This window comes from Copadichromis virginalis, linkage group LG7, assembly GCF_057382275.1.
Source record: "Copadichromis virginalis isolate Kocher_CV1m ecotype Utaka linkage group LG7, C_Virginalis_male_GT1.1, whole genome shotgun sequence".
Taxonomy (NCBI): Eukaryota; Metazoa; Chordata; class Actinopteri; order Cichliformes; family Cichlidae; genus Copadichromis; species Copadichromis virginalis.
The window spans coordinates 50,660,432-50,679,059 of record NC_140624.1 but is presented as its reverse complement, the minus strand read 5'-3'; the positions used below and the strand labels follow the sequence as shown (position 1 = coordinate 50,679,059).

Sequence of the window (18,628 nt, the reverse complement as noted above, 5' to 3'; positions counted from 1 at the left end):
AAAAAGTGTCATATTTATAGGAATCTGTCTGCTTATTAAAGTAAATTACCAGGTTTGATTGAAGTTCACAAAAAAACTTAGGAGGGTAAGTTGTAAATTATAAAGCCTCAAACAAGGAGGCCACATTTTGAAGCTAGTGTGCCATAGTCGGCCTCATCACAGGTGAGGACGACTCAGAGTACAGACAGTGGACTCTGGACTTTGTAGACTGGTGTCAGCATAACCACCTGCTGATCAAAGCCAGGAAAACAAAGGAGTTGGTGGTGGACTTCCGGAGACGCAGACCCACCACACTGACACCGGTGAACATCCAGGGAGTGGATACTGAGATAGTGGACTCTTTTAGGTAGCTGGGTGTTCACCTGAATAATAAACTAGACTGGAGCACACCGATGCTCTTTACAGGATAAGGGTCAGAGCAGACTCTACCTGCTGAGGTCATTTGGAGTCTTGGGAGCACTTCTAAAAACCTTTTTTTTGTGTGTGTGTTTAAGCTAGGCTTAGCTAACAGGAAATGGCTCTAGCTCTATGTTCATCCCTCAGGTAAAAGAGTGATATCACACTTCTAATGTAACTGCTGACAATATAATACAATCCAGAATCAAAGGCAGATTTTAAATTTTGTTCTTGAGTTCACGTAATAATTTTGTTTTCCTGGTTTCTCCACAGTGCATCTTTCTTTTGACTCCCCATAAGAATTCTGTGCGCTAAGTAAAATATTTTTCCATCTCTAGTTTTTAAATGTAAAATATTTCATTTTTTTTCATGGAATCCTATTTTTTACAAATATCATCTCTGTCATCAATACTTTCTTTACTGGACTGATATGATTTGTGTGGAAAAAATAAGGCAATGAGGCCACGTAAACCACACACATTCTCCACGGTGTCTGTCAGTTATCTTGATGGACGCTGTATGTCAGCTTGTTTCCCCATAGAGAGGTTGTTTTCCAATTACTCTGACATTACTAACAGATTACTGCTTGCAAACATACCCCATGAGGCTAGTGGAACAAAAAATTGGGAATTGGAATGCGAAAAAACTTTGGTGTTCAAAGACAGAAGACAGACAGACAGATGGAAGAGAGTCAAAATACTACTGATGTCAAAAGAAGAAGAGAACAGAGGGATTTCTGCGGCCATAGATTTTGCCTAATAGCAGCTTGAATTAAGGCCTTCCTGTTAAATTGGCCTGCTTCCTGTGAGCCAAGGCCTCATTTCCCAAAGGGACACCATAATCTTTCATTTAGTAAATACGTTAAACTATTTAGACTGAGTGCCGCCACTTCCTGTCTCTGTCTTTTTAGTCTAACTGCACTTCTTTTTCTCTTTCTAAGGCCACAACATAGTTGCTGGCAAGTTCATTTTGCATACCTCTAGTGTTTGTGTACAGTTTCAGCTCACTAGATTGCTAATGCAGCCCTCAAACTCCCCAAAGATGCTTGTGTTAGTCTGGCTATCTAGACTGGCTTTCACTTGTCTGACTGGTTGGATAAAACGTTGTTTGTTCGAGAATCACCTAAAATCGATGTCCAAGCCCATTAAAGGGAAAAAAGCCCAAGAGATGTGAGCGAGTGTCTCCATTTCATTTCAAAAAAACTGCATTTCCCTGCTGCTGACTTAAAGAAATGTGGAGACCACTTGCGTGAACACAAACAGATGCACAAATGCACGCACATCCTTTAAAGCCACAACCACATAAACACAGACCTAGATTGCACAGGACCACGCACAAGCTAACACAGATGCATGGAGCTCCACATGGTGACCTTTGGCTCATTTCTACAGAGCTAGGTGCCCCATCACTCTCTTTAAAACCTCCACCCGCTCACACAGTGAAGATAGTGACCTTCAAAGAGTAGGCACACACACTAAAACACCGTGTCTGAAGAGATCCTGCGCTGTGATTGAGCAGCAGCTGTGCTCATTTCCTGAGGTTATGATCATAGCTGCAGAAGAACAAACTAGGAGGATATAATGACTGTGGTTTTACACAAATACACATATTTCTGACCTTCCAGGGATTCATGTTGACAAAAGAAAAGGAGAGAAAGGTAAAGCAAGATAGCAGAAGATATTAGAGTAATTGTGTTCTGAGGAGAAACGCTGTTGACAGTAAAACAAATGTGGTTAGTGGAGTTTAGATTTAACACAGTGTCAAAAAGAAATATGCATTTAATTCTATTATTATTAATTATTTAATGTGCAATTTGTTAAATTCAAAGGCAAAGAGTGAAATCAGCGGCAGAACACAACCAAGTAGCTCTTAAGAAACTTAATTATATATTAGTTATACAATATCCCAGTAGCCAACAGTAGCAGGGCAATTTAGCACATTCAAATACAATTACATAACAATAAAAAAATAGGATGATTATTGTGTTGCTGGCCCTCATATTATCTTGCATTACAAATCCAGTGTGGCGCTATCCTTTACAGCGATGCACTGTGGGTATTTGTCACTGGTATTGGTTGGTTGCTGGGTGCAAAGAAGGTGCTACAACAAAAACCTCCTTATGATTGCTTTGGCTGCTCTGTAGCTTGCGTGGAAGACGCCGCCTTGTCTGCAAACACTCTGAGCTGTAGTGAAACTTGAAGTAGAAACATTCACCCTTCAAGTAAAAGTTGTGCCATACCGCTGCAACCAACACATTTCAAAAGGTGCAACTTTTAAGCTTTAAGCTGAGACTTTGATGCTTCTGTTGATACCATACACGTTTACCTTTGATAAAATATTTGCAGATAAACACATATTTCAGGAGATTGGGTTGAGATTTAACATACTCTCACCTTCTATGAAGTCAGATGGTGTGTAGACTTTGCTAGCTTGGGCCTTTTCCACTGCACTCCTGCGGTCCTGCTCAGATGAAGGCGTATTGAGGCTATGCAGAGCCGTCTCTAGGACCTCCGCAAGCTCCTCTCGTTTGTCCTTTCTCACAGGCTTCTCCTCCGGATGACGTGTCAGCCCCATCTCCAGCTGGTATACTCTTTGCAGGGTGAAGCTCTCAAATGGCACTACAGCGTACTCGCTGGGCAACCTGATGCCGAAGGTCACCTCAGCTTTTGACAGCTGGGCCTTCAGGAACTCCTGTAGGTCCGCCGGCTGGCTCTTGGCTACCTGAGCTTCTCCAACACCACCTCCTTGTGAGGCAGCGCCTCCTTCCTGCCCCTCTGCTGGGCCTCCATTGGCTCTTTTCAGGCTTTCCTGTACTCCTTTCAACTGCTGACTGCGCTCCTGCAATGCCTCTTTCAACTGAGCTATCTGTTTCTTCAAGGAGGAGATGTGGAGGCGGTGCTGCTCCTCACGTTCTTGGAGGAGCACCTGGTAAGAGTGGGCACTCGGAGGACCGCCGCTGTGGGCAGGCCCAGCTCCTCCGACCCCAGCGGCTCCCGCTCCGGTCTCCGGCCTCGTGCCTCCCAAGCTGGGATGATTAGATCCAGCGTGGGGTAATATATGACTCAGTGGAGGGTCATTAGAGTATGGCGGGCTGCATCTCATCACATAAAGGAGCGAAAGTGAGCAGCAGAGGAGCACCAGAAGCCCCCCGACACGGGACACCCACAACAGTAGTCCGCGCCGTAACATCACTGCACGCAACATCAAAACTCACTCCTCCTGGTTAAACCCACAGAGGTATCATGTAACCTCACACACTCTGGCCTTAATGATGTCTGACTTGTGTTTATGTTCCATCACCCGGTGAGGAGGCGGGCTACATATCAGTGTGAGGTCATTTAATTTGAATTAGGTCATTGGTTCCCAACTGCCTGAGACTGTTGTGTCACTGGTAAAATAAAGGAAAAAAAAGAAAAAAGGCAGACACTTGTGAAAAAACACTTTCTTCCTTTCTCTTGGTCCAATTAGCTCCATGGTCTGTGAGAAGAAACTGTTCCAGACACTGTTGCATCATCTGTCACTCATAAGTGACTCATCTGTTTGCTCTGACTCTCCCACTAAGTCCATGTTGTCCTCTTCCTGTCCTCCTTCCAGTATCCGAATGCTCAGCCAAATAGTCTCCTATACAAATGCGACTGATGCAGAAAGAAAGAAGAAAAAAAATTCATAGAACTCTAATCCTCAGTAGTCATCTGTTTGTTTTTTTTCCAAAGCTGTTTTCCTGACAAAGGAAACAGAAAGGAGAGAGACAGAAAGGACAGTTATTGGAAACAATTCTTTTTAACATTTTGACGTGCACCAGCTTTCTCTAAACACTGGAGGGTGTGTCTTTAAATATGCACTGAATCAGAAATAGACCAGGCTACTCTGACATATTAGTTTTAGGGTGGCAAGAAGTTGCCAAACCAAGCATTGCCTCAGGACTAAAGCTCCTGGAAAACAATGTTGTCACTGAAGATATGACGCAGTAAGTAAGGGAGCGTGAGCTTGAAACTCCAGAAGTTATAGTTCATATGTGCTAAGGTGTGTGTGTGTGTGTGTGTGTGTGTGTGTGTGTGTGTGTGAGTGAGAGAGAGAGATCAGGGAATAGAGAGGAAAATATGTATACACCTATGCAGCTATTTGTACCTGCAGTGTGTGTATTGGTATGTGCACATGAAGTGGACTGTAGTGTCATATTATTGCTCTTTATGTTTCCACAGTCATGCAATAAAGACAGTAAAGTAAATACACCCTTACTTTCTCCATATGAATTAAAAGAGTTATTATCAGCCCGGTGCTGTTGATGCAATTGATGAACTTATTGGCATAAAGCTCAGATTATGCAATGCTCAGACAAACTGCAAAAAATCAAAAAGCTACATCTCCGACTCTGCAGTCCTCATTTAACATGTTCATGTTAAAGTTAACCACAAGATGTCTGGTTTGTCCACCATTTGGCAAATGTGGATCTGGAGATCTGGAGACAAATGTGAGGCCATCCATGTGACAATTTGTCAACTGGCACAAAATTGTCATGCAATAGGACAAAGAACAGCAGCAAATCTAAAACAGAATGGCTGAAAAAAGAAAAGAATCAAGGTGTTGCAATGACACAGTCAAAGTCCAGACCTCACCTGGACTGAGGTGCCGCAGTAGGCCCTTCAAAGACAAATAAATGTATTTAATGAATGCTTGCAAAACTCAACAAGCAACATTGTAAAGAAAAGTGGTTCAAATTTCCTTTATAGCAATGTGAGAGACTGATAGCCATATAGAAAACCATTAGTCCATGTTATTGCCTCGACATGCTTCTGAATGATGGGTTATGCATTGTTGTTTTTTTCGAGGACTATATTTAAACTTTCCTCACAAAAGCTCTTGAGCAGCATTTTTACTGGGATGGCTTTGTGGATAGCAACGTTAGTTGTTTGGACCACCGTTTTAGAACAAATTTTGTGGGCTTGGTTAGAATATCCCATCGATTTATGTTACGAAAGAAAAACTGTAATAAAAGTGATGATCTTATGACTTTTTGTCTGGCACAGATGGTAAAATAACAACTTGTCCCAAAAAAGGAACCGTCATCCCAAAAAGACTTGATCTAGCCATGTTAGATCATTTAGTCAGCACAAAATTGATCTTACACAACAGACAAACATTCACCGCTACCAGCCAAATGCAGATACAACCACTGACATGATCAGCACCAGACGTGCTTTGTGTTTTGTGGTAATCCAAAAACGTCAAACGTCACAAAGTAAAACTAAGTGGTGAACAACAAGCTGTAAAGTTTAAGCGATAACTCTGTACTTTATGTCTTCTGCGTGGGAAAGGTGAGCAGCAGTATGGTGTATCTGGATGTCTGAATGCAAGTCTTGAGCATAAATAGACGTTTTGTGTGCGTGTCTATGCATATATATGTTCTTGTGGGAAGGTGTTTCAGTGTTCCTGTATGTATCTGTAAATGTATCTCTGTGTATCAGTCCCGGTCTCTCTTGACTCCCCACACAGTCAGCTCTTTGACAGGACAGCCTGAAGCTGAGCGTAATGAAAGGATTAGTATATGGCAGAAGTGAATACTGGACTGTGCTCTAACAGATGGCTGAATCAGGACAGACAGGGCGTCTCTCCAGCAGGACCTCCGCTGCTGACTTAAAAAAATGTTTGAGGAGAGGACGCTCGGGGAAAAGTGGCTGAGTTAGTGCTGGAGAGCGTGCTGCGGCTCCTCACATCGAGTATCGTCCTTTGAATTACAGAAAAAGTCCTCATGATATCATTATATGGAGCCATGGATCTTCAAAACATGTGGCATGACATTAATGGCAGTTTAATCAGTTCATTTTGGCTCGTTCACAAAAGCTTCTCATTAGCTGAGAGTTGCAGGGAACCTCCTCTAAATAATTACATTGGTTTTTCCAGATGATTTTGACTTCCTGTAGCACAGTTGCGCTCGAACTAATGCCAGTAAATGTGATCACAAGCCATTCACACGAATTACAGCGTGTGCCTGGGTCTGGCATTGTGATGGTCAATTTCCCGTTTTTACTGAGGAACAAATGCGCTGCTTTGCATTGTCAAATGCAAGCTCGTGGTGGGAGGAGAGTATGAAGCTACAGCCAGCAGGTGATTAGGTTAGCATGCAGATTGATTATCGTCAACTGAGCCATCAGCTGACTAAGGCTGGGGTGATTGTTCTCTCCCTGCGCTATTTTAGTTTTTTGGTTCAGCTTCTTGAAACCTTTGCAAATGTACCCCTGACAGAACAAAAGTATATGTTGTCTATGGCAATGTGGTCATTCCAAGTCATAAAGGTATGTGAGAAAGATTCATCACTGCAAAGAAGGCTGGTGTAACTTTGATTTATAAGCAGAGTCCTGCAGTCAAACCGCCGAGTCCCACCGGAATGAATGAATTGATTCAGCCCTGGTTATTTGACTCCCCACGGGGATAGCCGTGGCCTCAACTCAAAAACACCGCAGAGAAATAATTACAGGCATATAGTTTCCTGTTACCATCTAGCACTAAAGTAAACGCATGCTCATAAAATGTTTATTCTCACAATGTGTCTGACATGTGCTACATCTGTGCTAACAAGCTATGGTAAAATAGTGAGAGACATTATTCAGGCCTGTGAAAAAGAAAGTAGAAGCACCTTTACTTACTTAATGCAATCATTTATCATTTTCTGTGCGACTTTATCAGTCTCTCTTAAGGCTCTGGAGGAAATTTAGCCTGCTCTTCTTTAAAGCGTTGCTTCAGTCCATTGAGGTTTGTGGACATCCGTTTATGCATAGATCTCTTAGGTTTTGTGGTTTGTTCTTTTGCAGCTTTGCAAAGCTAAGCTGTGCTGCGATCCTCTTTTTAGACAAAAGACGCTGTCCTCTGGTAATCCGTCCAAACAAGCCATACTTGTTCAGTCTTTTTCTAATTGTACTGTCCTGAACTTAAACATGTAACATGCTAACTGAGGCATGCAGAGTTTGGCATGCAGCTCTTGGACTTTCTGCAGTTTCTCCGAGTATTGCAGGGTCAGGTCCACTGTGATATTGTGACATTGTGTTAACACAATGTCACAATATCACACCAGCAAAAAACCACCAAATGTTTTTGCAGAGATAGACTCACACTGTATCTGTGAGTCTATCTAATGATGTTCATTTAATCAAGTAGTAGCAGCACTTGGCTGCTACTCATCCTCTTAATTTCTATGAAAGCAGTTAAGGATAAATTGAAAGTTTGACAGGACTGCACAGAGTCCTCTGAAAAACTTTCTTCTTCACTTTGCCATTAGTTATCATTAGGCATTATGATCTCCACCTCTCTTCCACAGTATGTCTTTGGTCCCGTTTTACTCCCCTCACCCTCAGCTGGTGCGGCAGATGCCTGCCCCTCCTTGAGCCTGGTTCTGCTGGAGGTTTCTTCCAGTTAAAAGGAGAGTTTTTCCTTCCCACTGTCACTCAGTGCTTGCTAATAGGTGGTCATCTGAATGCTGGGGTATTCTTTGTGCTATTGTAAGGTCTTTACCTTACAATATAAAGTTCCTTGAGATGACTGTTGCCGTGATTTGGCGCTACGTAAATAAAACTGAAGTGAATTGACATGACTGCATGTGTTTAAAAGGAGCATATCACCACTGATGCTGTTAGGATTCTTGTGTTAGCACTTCAAGCTTCAAATCCCTTAGCCAAGTAAAGCCTCAAGTACTCTATGTGCAGGTGTGGCTATAGATTCAAAAACATTTCTAACTTGATTCAAAGTTTTCGTCTGTGCTAGCAGAAAACTTTGTTGTGGAGATCCTTCAGAGACCTGAAAACCACAGATGTCTGCATCTACCGTAAATCCAAACATACTGTTTCTCAGAAAGGAAATCATATAAACTGATCAGATTCTCAGTATAAATCAATTTCAACAGCCCAAAAAACAAACCTGCCGTGAAGTTTACCACAATAGTTCCTGTGTTTTCTCTCTGCCACCGTGTCTCTTCAACCTCCACCTTTAAGTCAGTGCTTGGCAGGGCCAACACCTGATAACAGTTTCCTGATGGTTGTTTCAGTCCTCATAGTACACTGAGCTACTCTTTTGAGAAATCTTTTTCCCACGTTTCTTTTGCAGAATGCATCAAATACATCTACAGGCAATACGAACGCTAGTTTGTTTACCAACACATTACATTTCTTCACTTTTTGAGATGTCGCAGCTGATAAATGTGCTGTCCCCATTATTAGATATGCCGGAAATAGAAACACAGATGCAGAGAGACATCCAGTAGAGAGCGGAAAAATAATCTGCCTGTCACAAAGAAAAGAAAGTAAGGACCGAGAAAAAGAATGATTTAGTATTTGGTGACCAGAGATATTCCCAGCAGCAGCATCTGGGTCAGCCGCTAAAATCACTTCCTCCCCTCCCGCTGCTGTTTCCTGTCCCCAGGGGATTTATGCCTGTTTGTTTCACTGTGTGTGCTTCTACTGAAATAGGCGCATCTGTGCATCAAAAATATTGTCTTCCTCTTGACACCTGTTAGAAGTGTTGTGCTCATCTTTGTGAAAATAAGTCAGAGAGGAGATAACGTGTGAGCAAAGTGTAGCAACGAGTATTGAGAGAGTAGCTGAAGCTGCAGGAGTTTGCACTTAGAAAAAAAAATGGGGGGGGGGGAAGAGAAAGAATGAATTTCTTCTCTGTCCGTTGCCCCATTTTGTGAGTCTCAGTCACACTTGTGAAGCAGAAATCACACGCAGGTGACAGCATATCTCTGTTTGTGTGCCCCTCTCTGTGCTTCAGGCCAACCTTTAAGTGCCTGAGGCATTTGAGAAGCAACCTCGTGACCGCAACATCGCGACAAACGAAGCATCTTAATCCCTGCTGTCATTTTTAAAGAGCAGACTGTCTTTGTTGTCTCCATCAGACCGCTCTTTCATAAAAACATATGCACTGGGAATTCACAGTATATGCATCTTTTCAAAGGGTGTGAGTGTTTGTGTGAAAGAGAGTGCAATGGCCTGGAAAATCAGGCGGGGTGGTTGTAAAGCAGAAACACACAGAAGACACTGTACTTATACTGTTCAGGATTTTATCAGCACTTTTGCACATTTAAGCTTTTTATCTCTCATATCTGCATCTCCTATTGAATTATTATATAGTTGCACTTCAAAGTTGTAGATTTTTTCTCTCCTGTTCATGGCAGCCACTGTTTTCCATTACTTTGTGCATTTTGGGTTTTGATCGTTTTCAGATCTACAGTGCACATGAGGGGAAATCTTAACATGCTCATGCCAGAACACGCTCTGAAAAACCACATTTTACTAAACAAACAAACAAGCAAACTGTTCATAAATCTTAGTCTCTGAAAAAGAGACTTCAATACTCACCCTACTTCGCATTCAGCTGTTTTCAAGATGTGCTTGTTTATACTCCCCCACAGACATCAGTGGGGATGGTGGCAGCGCCAGACTGAAGATATAAAAGGAATGCCAGCACAGATTGCATGATTATGAGAGAAAGATAGATGTCGCCAAAGTGACGTCACCCCACAGTTTGTGGACTCCCATCTTAAGCCCAGCTGTTTTGCCTAGTGCCATGTTGGGTTTGGAAAGTAGATGTGACCATATTTTCATGCTCTCAGCTCATGACAGCACTGGCTTTCTAGCTTAGTTCCTTTATCTGTCCTTCACTGTGCAATGCTAATTTTGGCAAATAGGAAGCAGCTCAAAAACAAATCCCCAAACAAAGAAAAATGGCACTCGTGAATTATTCAAAGTGGCCGCGCCCTGAGTTATGCATTCATTTTAAACCTTAAAACAATTTAAAGAAGCAGGCTAGACGTAGGGAGGCACAGTGGTGGAGTCGTTACCACTGTTGCCTCACAGTAAAAAGGTCCTGGGTTTGAATCAAATGCTGGGGGGTTTCTGTCTTTGCATGTTTTTTCATGCCTATTTATCATATCAAAACTGGTTTTGTAACAGGCTCCAAACACGCCGTCATTTAAACACTGAAGATTACAACCCACTCACCTTTAGGGAACTGCAAATTATGCCACTTCCCGTGACTTCAGAGGTCACAGCTTGAGTGTAATGACTTGACATATCAGGAGGGGCTACAGAGCCTCTGGTCAAGTCCAGCTCTGCCTCTACAATCACACCTATGTGATTGTCTACACAGAGCCTGCACGCAACTGTTGTCTACATGTTTCAGCTATTAATTGTCACTAGAGGGCAGTGTCCAAAATATGTGTTGCAGCACGGGAAAAGGTGCGCAAAGTTGTTGGGTTTTTTTTTTAAATTAACAATAATACAATCTAGAACAAAGGTGAGCACAGTATAATCTGAGAAAACAGAGAATGCCGGCTGTACACAAAAACAGTCAAGCGCCAGACTTTCCAATATTTCCGAGGTTTGTTATTTTAACAGACGGCAATATCTCTCAAAACAATCTATAAAACAATTTTTTAGATTACTGAACAGTTTCTGATGCATAAACTGTCCTCCAGCAGAGCTCTTGTTGGTTTTTTTTTTGTTTTTTTGGCCAGTCAGCCAATCAAATTTGCCACCCAGCCGGCAACTTCTCTGGAGATAACTGTATGGATTGTGACTGATCGACTGTTTCTTGTAAAAATGGTAAATGGCCTGTATTTGTATAGCGCTTTACACATCCAGTCATCCACCCATTCCCACACACATTCATACACTGGTGAACCTAGTGGACTTTTTTTTTTTTTTAATCAGCTATTAATCATTAACAAATGTGCTTTAAGTGATTCATTTATCTATTTGCACTGTTACTAAACCACAATAAGAAAGAAAGGCAAGCTTCAAAGAGTGGATCCAAGTTGACGTCTTCAAGATAAAATGATAAAAAAAATAATAATAATCTTTTCAGATAATCAGCGTTCAACTTGAACATATCATAGATTGCATTTCTTCACGTCATATAATCCATGTCGAGCTACATCCGGTTGGTTTCTTTCTCTGCACACAAGCAAGTTTGTGTAGGTTGCATGCCCAGAATCCTTCAGTGGGTGCAGTCAAATACCTACACAAACAGTCACAAGCACGATACCATGTGAATCCTAGAGGGGTGTACTAAGAAGCAAGATTAATGGTTTAGCTTAAAGTCAGAGTTTCCTGTGTCATGTGGCTCTCTTTTTACCTAAATCACCAACTGGTAACTTATGGTGAACACATAAGCTGGTAGGGAGCAAACTATGGTCAGACTTTGCATTAATTTCATTCTTTTATTTACAGCATTTGTTGAGTCCAATATCGATTCCTTAATGGGCGAGTACATTTACATGTGCAAATTGTTAAGCCGCTTTTACTAACGTCACAAATTAAACCAAGCTGGAAAGTTACACTAGTGCAAACTGTGTGTTGTATTATTTGGTGACTGGGAAAATGTATAAATGTTTTTATATGTATATATTTTTTTAAAAATCTGCTTCTAAGCTTCTTTCACACTGCTGGAGTTGCAGCTACCGGAACACACAACACGTCTATCAAGTCATAAAATTTATCTCCCTATATTGTGCCGGGAAGCTAACGTCTCTGTTATCAGGATACACAACCATTAATGTTTAAATGGATCCAGTTTAAAGTTTCAGGGCTCTAATGAGCAGTCGTCATCTCAGAAATAAACAGCAGCACTGAGAGGGCGCTCAGCGATAAATTAATTAAAATGTTTACCGCTCTGTGCTTTAAATTCCAAATTAACAGTTTTTTTCTCGCCTTATTTGCAAACGTGTCATATTTTAATTTTGTGTTATTACTGTTCTTTATAGAATTTTATCACCATTTTATTATCATCGTCATCCCCGATTGGAGTGGGTGCACTCATAGGAATCACTTTGTGCGGAAGAAGAGCCACATGACCTGCAAAGCAGCCACTTTTATCTCTGACTGGTATTTTTCGAGCCAGCTAATACAAAGGAAGCCTGGCTGTGTTCAACTCCCTTCATAGTAAACCCACCCAGATGCAGCCGTGCCCACTCCTCCCATCACATTTGGCGCTGCAGTGAGCAAAACTAAATATTGAAGGCAAAAAACAGGAATCTCACAACACAGGCAGGCTTCCAGGGCCAGCTAGGAGCAATAGCTTTATCTACTGTATGCAAATAAATAAATCAGAAAATTCAGTATATTGCTATGCTTTTTACTGACCATATACAATTATGAGTGGTTGCAAAAAATGTTGCGTTCTTTAAATCTTCCTCTAAGTCCCATCATTTCATATACTCATCTGTAAAGCACGTTCATATGAGAGAATATTAATCCTTTAAAAACAACCTTCTCCTCCTACCTCGGCCCTTTCCTTCCATACACATAAACTGTCTGTGAGTAACTGACCCCTGAGATGTCTACAAGCAACCGTACAAACCACAGAAGCATGCATGCTTAAACTCTGCTCCATACTGTCTGCCTCTCCTTCATCCTAGCTCTGAAGCCTCTGCCGAGTGGTATACTTGTTACCGTGCAGGGCAGGGATGTTAATGTGTTTGTGTGCTTGTTGGCCTCACTGAATGTCTTCTTTTCACACAGTGCTGTCTGAACCTGCCCTCTGGCTATCTTACTGGAAAATTGGGGAACATCCTCTAGGGAAGGACAGCAGAGGAGAGGAAAGGAAAGGAGAGGAGGAGAGATTAATTAAGATAAAATTTGAAAACGAGTGGGGAAAGAAAGTGGGTGGTGAGTTTGACAACTATATCCTCAGATAACTCGAGGGGAACTATTAAGCGAGTAGATGAGATACATGCTGCAAGGAGAAAATGAAGCAGAGAGAGGAAAAAGTCGGGATTAAAAGAGTCTGTTTGAGGGTAGGAAGGTGAGAGAAAGCTTTCTTTGATGTTTCTTGTCCCCTCAGGTGATTCTCCCTCCCATTCATTAGGGGCCGGTTTCTCCGGATCCTTCCAGTCGGCGTGCCATCTGGAAGGCCCTTTAAAAAAAACGAAAACAACGAAAAAGCCTACACGCCTCTACTTCACTACAAGTGTCTGTGTTAACATGCACCGTCCAACCCCGCCCCCTGCTTTCCCTCTCTTCAAGTGCTCCATTTCTTCACGGTTAGGTTAGATTGGATCAGATTAAACATTAATGGTCCCCATGGGGAAAATGGGTCATTGCAGCAGGGAATAAAGAGTGGCAACTCTTCTGAAAATAAAGCAGACACTTCTTAAGTTTAAAAAAAAAAATAAAAATAAAAAATCGAATTACTTCCCACATTCTGCTTCACTGATGTCAGAAATTTCAACCTTTTCCTGCTTTTTATGAATGTGAAATGTCCATTAGTGCAATTGGACCTCTTATAATAGGGGAATTAATGGTACAGACTAACACACTGATATCTGACGCACTTGTCCCCCCCCCCCCCCCTTCCTGCCGGCCAGCAGCAGCAAGCCTTTCACCTTATTACAGGAGAGGCTCCAGCCAGTGCAACACCGGATCTGATAAGCAGTTAAGGAAAGGGATGGATGGTTATATACACATATATACAGTGCCCGCTAATTTGCCCTTTCTGAGACGACAGTAACTCATCCACAGAAGCACAATGAAAACCGCAATCCAATTCATAGAGGGCACAGTAAGCCTCTGCATAATCGCGATGTAATATAATAAATCGTGGTTTACACAGTGAGACACTCCCTGTGTCACGGGTCTTACCGCTGTTGACGGTGACGGTTGCAGGTGGACAGTTATAAATAGATGACAACAGCTTATGGCAAGACGGCAAACAATTGAAGCTGACAGAAAATGAAGAAATCCGGCGCATCCACATTTTTTTACACCTGCTCATCTCAACCAGAAACACCTGCAGCGCATTCACCGTTGCTTTTCTTGTGCAATGGGAAAAAAAACTAAACAATTATGAGGCAAACTCACGACTTCCCTGTTCTCCCTGAAGCCGCACACCGCAGAACAGAAATTACCATCAGACGTTTCTCAACTCTAACCTCGCAGCAAGGCTAAGGTGAAGGCTTGTGGTTTGGCTTTAAGGGGTTACAACAGGTTTCTTTAACTGCTACCAAACCAGCTCCACCATCTGCTGTTGATAATTTATACTGTTAACTGTCAGCCGGCCCTACCAACGCAGGGCGATAAATCAGTGCCATTTATGCGATCTGCATTTAACTCAATAGTTTTCTCAAGACTGGAACCATCTGAAAGAATCAAAAGACACATAGCGAGGGTGACTGTAATATCATCAGATCTCATTTGTCATTGTGCTGCAGGGATGTTACATCAGAGCATTTGAAATGTCAATGGCTAATTATCCCGCACGACACTGTTGTCTGAAATGTGAAACACGATGGTGCAGCATGGGAGAGCAAAACTGTAAACATTCACAGACGTGCACTTAACACATAAAAGCTGATGTTATTGTCACATCAGCTTTTAAAAAGTGCACACCATGACAGATCTGTAGCACACACACACACACACACACACACACACACACACACACGGTCTGCCTGCCAAACAAACTCACACGCTGAGTAATCCCTCAAGTTTCACTCTTCAAGTCTGAGGAAAAAAAACAATCTACTCTGCCAGCATGCAAACCAAATATTTCAGGGTGCTAGGTACTTGTTAGTAAGCGCACTAAGCAGGATTAGAGCCTTTTCTGTGATAAAAACCTCCAGCAGTGTGTACTGGATGTATGCATGTGTGTGTGTGTGTGTGTGTGTGTGTGTGTGTGTGTGTGTGTGTGTGTGTGTGTGTGTGTGTGTGTGTGTGAGAGAGAGAGTGAGAGAGAGCAGGAGAGAGAGAGTGAGTGAGATTCAGTGGGATACTGTTAGAAAGAAGCCTACACTTTGACTGAGTGCATGTAATTTTATTATCTGGGTCTGCTCAGCTGAAATCATTGTGGGTGATGTTTTGTTCAGATCCTCTATGTGGTTTTGGTCTGGAGTGACCTTACACATGAGTCACTGATTGGACCCCGTCAGTGATTAGTGCTGCATTGGTATTAAATATTAGTGTGGGATGGATGAATTAAATGTCAGAAAAGGCGCTGCTGCAAAAACAAACACAAGTTAAATTCAAAATTGTGGACACATTTTTGCACGTTTCTTTGCCTCTTCCTGATATCTCCATAAAGCGCATTATGGGGGGAAATGACCTGATAAGTTGGGCGTAATTACGCACAAAAAGTTGATCGCTAAACCCTGTAATTACAGACAATCCAAATATAAACTAACAATTTGCACTGATAGAGAATAAGTGAGAATAACTCCGCACATGTTCCCTATTAAAATATTAGGCTTTTGTTATTTTACAGTACGGCTATCGACAGGCTACATCTGTATTTCAGCGTCCTCTCATGCGGACAACTTACCTCTTGTCCCAGCAGTCGTCAGTCCGGTCCACTGTGAGCGGAGCGGAGGTTTGTTTAGTCCCGGTGCTGCGGAACCGTCCTGCAGCCCTCCACCGGTCCACAGACGACTCTTCGGTTGTCCAGGAGCGGGTGTGAGCGTTTGTACCGCGGAGCAGCGAGAACAGCACCGGAACACGAGAAGCCTGCTGCCTTCACAATAAAATGCACTAATTATGTATCAAGCTTTGCTAAAGCTTTTCATCCAAGCCAGTTACATTAGCTTAAAAAGAGAAATAAAAATAAAAGCACTAAAAATGGAAAATAGTTACCTGCACTTATTCAAAGCTCCCCAGTTCATATTAGTTATTCGATTTTTGTTCAATTAAACCACAAATCCTTAAAAGCAACAATTTCTGATAATGAAACGTGGTTAAGAGTAGAAGTGATACCAAGTAAATACAGGGCCAGTATTGGCGATGCTGATCGATACTGATACTTTTAACTCATAAAGGAAACTTCTGGGAGAGCAGTGTGTCATGATTTATGAAATGAATCATGATATTATTTTTGCAACTTTTGAACACATTATAATGACCACTAAATCAATGTAATGTTGTTGTTGTTGTTTTCATTTCCAAGAAAACGACTTATTTAATACAGTCCAGTGGGCTACATACTGAACTTAAGCGTTAAAAACAAAGTACTGATCCGCTAGTAATTAAGAGATGATGTGGCTTGTTGCCATCATGATTGGAAACTGGAAACCAGCAACAACTTAACAAAAAACAAACAAACAAACAAAAGCAATGAAGCAATGAAGACTGTGTCCCAAACTACTGCTTTTTAATTGAATGGTGATTTTTAAAAAAAAGTATCCCAGCCAACTGGGGAAATTGCATTTAACATAGGGTAACTTTCCCCATTCCTTCCCCTCAAGTTGTCTTGTTTGCAGTACAAAATACTGGCGTTCTGTTTGCGAAAAGTCTCATCATGCTCCTCTGTTAGTCGTCCACTTACTTCTTTGTGCCTTAAGTCATGTAAAAATCAGTTTAACAGTGAAAGGTTGGAGGTTTTTTCAAAGATGAAATTATGAAATATTTATCAAATCTCACTGTACATTAACCCCCACATGCAATGTCTACTTGTTTAACTTTACCCTTACTATTTTTATTCCGTCCATTCAGTGAGAAAGACATTGTTAGTTGCTCTCTGTGTTCTGTGTGTTTGGAAAACCAAAAAGAGTTCGTATTGCTTTGTTTTTCTTATGATATTGCTCAAAACAGGAAAACAATCTGTATATTCCTGGCACTACTGTAGTTTTTTTGTTTTTAAACTCAAGAGCTCTGATAATACAAAAAACTTTTTGTCTACATTTTCATTCATTTTTCCATGTATACCTTTCTGGCCACCCTATTATATAACTCTTCAGAAAGCTTTCTCCCTATCATGTAATTATTAATCTTACTGACTTGCCTCAGGTTTTTAAATCCGACAACTTTACTGATTGATGAATAATCTGAATGACAGCAGGTTAAATCTAGCAACAACCTTTGAGGGGGGGGGGGGGGGGACTATATATATTTTTAAACAAGTTTTATTTTGAAGGTTATGAGCGGAAGTCAGACAGCTAATGTGATCAACTTGACCCCGATGCGCTCTCTCCGTGCAGGTCCGCCGGTCCGCCCAGCTCTCCGCCTCCCTCCCTCAAGGTCCTCTCATAAAGACAGCCTTGTTACTCAAGACACCGTTACAGCAGCAGGAAACACTACTGCCTTTCATTTGTAAGGCCAACAAGAAGTCCAAATGTGTAGCCCACATCTTCATCTACAAGTGACCCGAGGGGCTCTCTAAGGACCCAAATCATGTGACAGGCACGGAGCAAAAACTGTTGTCTTTGGAGTAAAAATGTAGTTCTCTTGTTGAGTATCGATACACAGCGGTGGCGAAGTACTCAGATACACTTTAGAAACATAATCTGCATTAATATACAAGTTATTTATTCAATTTTGGATGAGCAAGTAAGTAGAAACTAGAGATATCTAATAAACAGAAGAGTCCAGCGTTTGCCTCTGAACTTGAAGGAATTACACACTTAGATGTATATCCTTGGCTACTTGCAAAATGTTTTAACGGGTAGCCTACAAGAAAAGTTACTTTTCGTTGCCATTAGAGGACCAGGAAATGAGTGGCCTTTACACGCAAAGGACATAAGGATTTTATATGAATGAATAAAATTCATCCGCACTGCCTTATAAATAGACCGAACAGCGGTAAATAGGGTCCCATGCCGGTGGCTCTCTTTTTAATAACTCCTCAACACGATCAATAAATACTCAGACATTACTCAGATCTCTCCCACTCGGATGAAAAATCAATTGACCGCGATAAGCAGATAAATGTGAAAACACCCTTTAATAAGACGAAACTGAACCGTCAGTCTTCACACTCATAAATGGTGTTGCAGCTACACCACATGGCACACCGTGGAAATGCACCGTCTTCATCCTTTTCCCCAGAGGAATAATGATGCAAACTGCAGTATATTTTAACAATAAATAATCCATCTAACGTGGCAGTTGGAGTTATGTTACCTTGAAGACTTGCATCAATAAACTCAGATCTTTTGGTCTGCACAGTCCTCTGAGATTTGACGAAGGTCCTTGAAGAGACGCTGGATGCTCGACTCAATTCATCTCAGAATTGAGCTTCTGGTCTTGTCTTCTTTTTAAGAAGCAGACAAGACCTGGAGAAGATGGCCCGCGCACACGCATCATTATTCACCAGGTCTGTTGGATGCTTCGTGCACAAAGTGATAACAGCTGTGTCAGCGCACACGAGGGAAACAGGTAATTAGGACCATGCGTGTAGATGTGCCAGCACGATGGAAACAGATCCTGTGGGCTTTCCACAGTTTAATGAGGCAAAAGGGAATCACTCTGTTTGTTCATCA

At 41.8% G+C, this 18,628-nt stretch overlaps 1 protein-coding gene across 1 annotated transcript in view; it reads right to left on the bottom strand.

Moving 5' to 3' along the window:
* csgalnact1a (chondroitin sulfate N-acetylgalactosaminyltransferase 1a) overlaps nt 1–15,842 on the bottom strand; it is a 37,431-nt gene extending 21,589 nt beyond the window's left edge. The window contains exons 1-2 of the mRNA XM_085464002.1: nt 15,700–15,842; nt 2,790–4,117 (exon numbers count right to left, since the gene is read on the bottom strand). Coding sequence (XP_085320128.1) covers nt 2,790–3,600 — 811 coding nt within the window. The 5' untranslated portion in view covers nt 3,601–4,117; nt 15,700–15,842. The remainder of the gene's footprint in view (nt 1–2,789; nt 4,118–15,699) is intronic.
* Nucleotides 15,843–18,628: the final 2,786 nt, after the last annotated feature.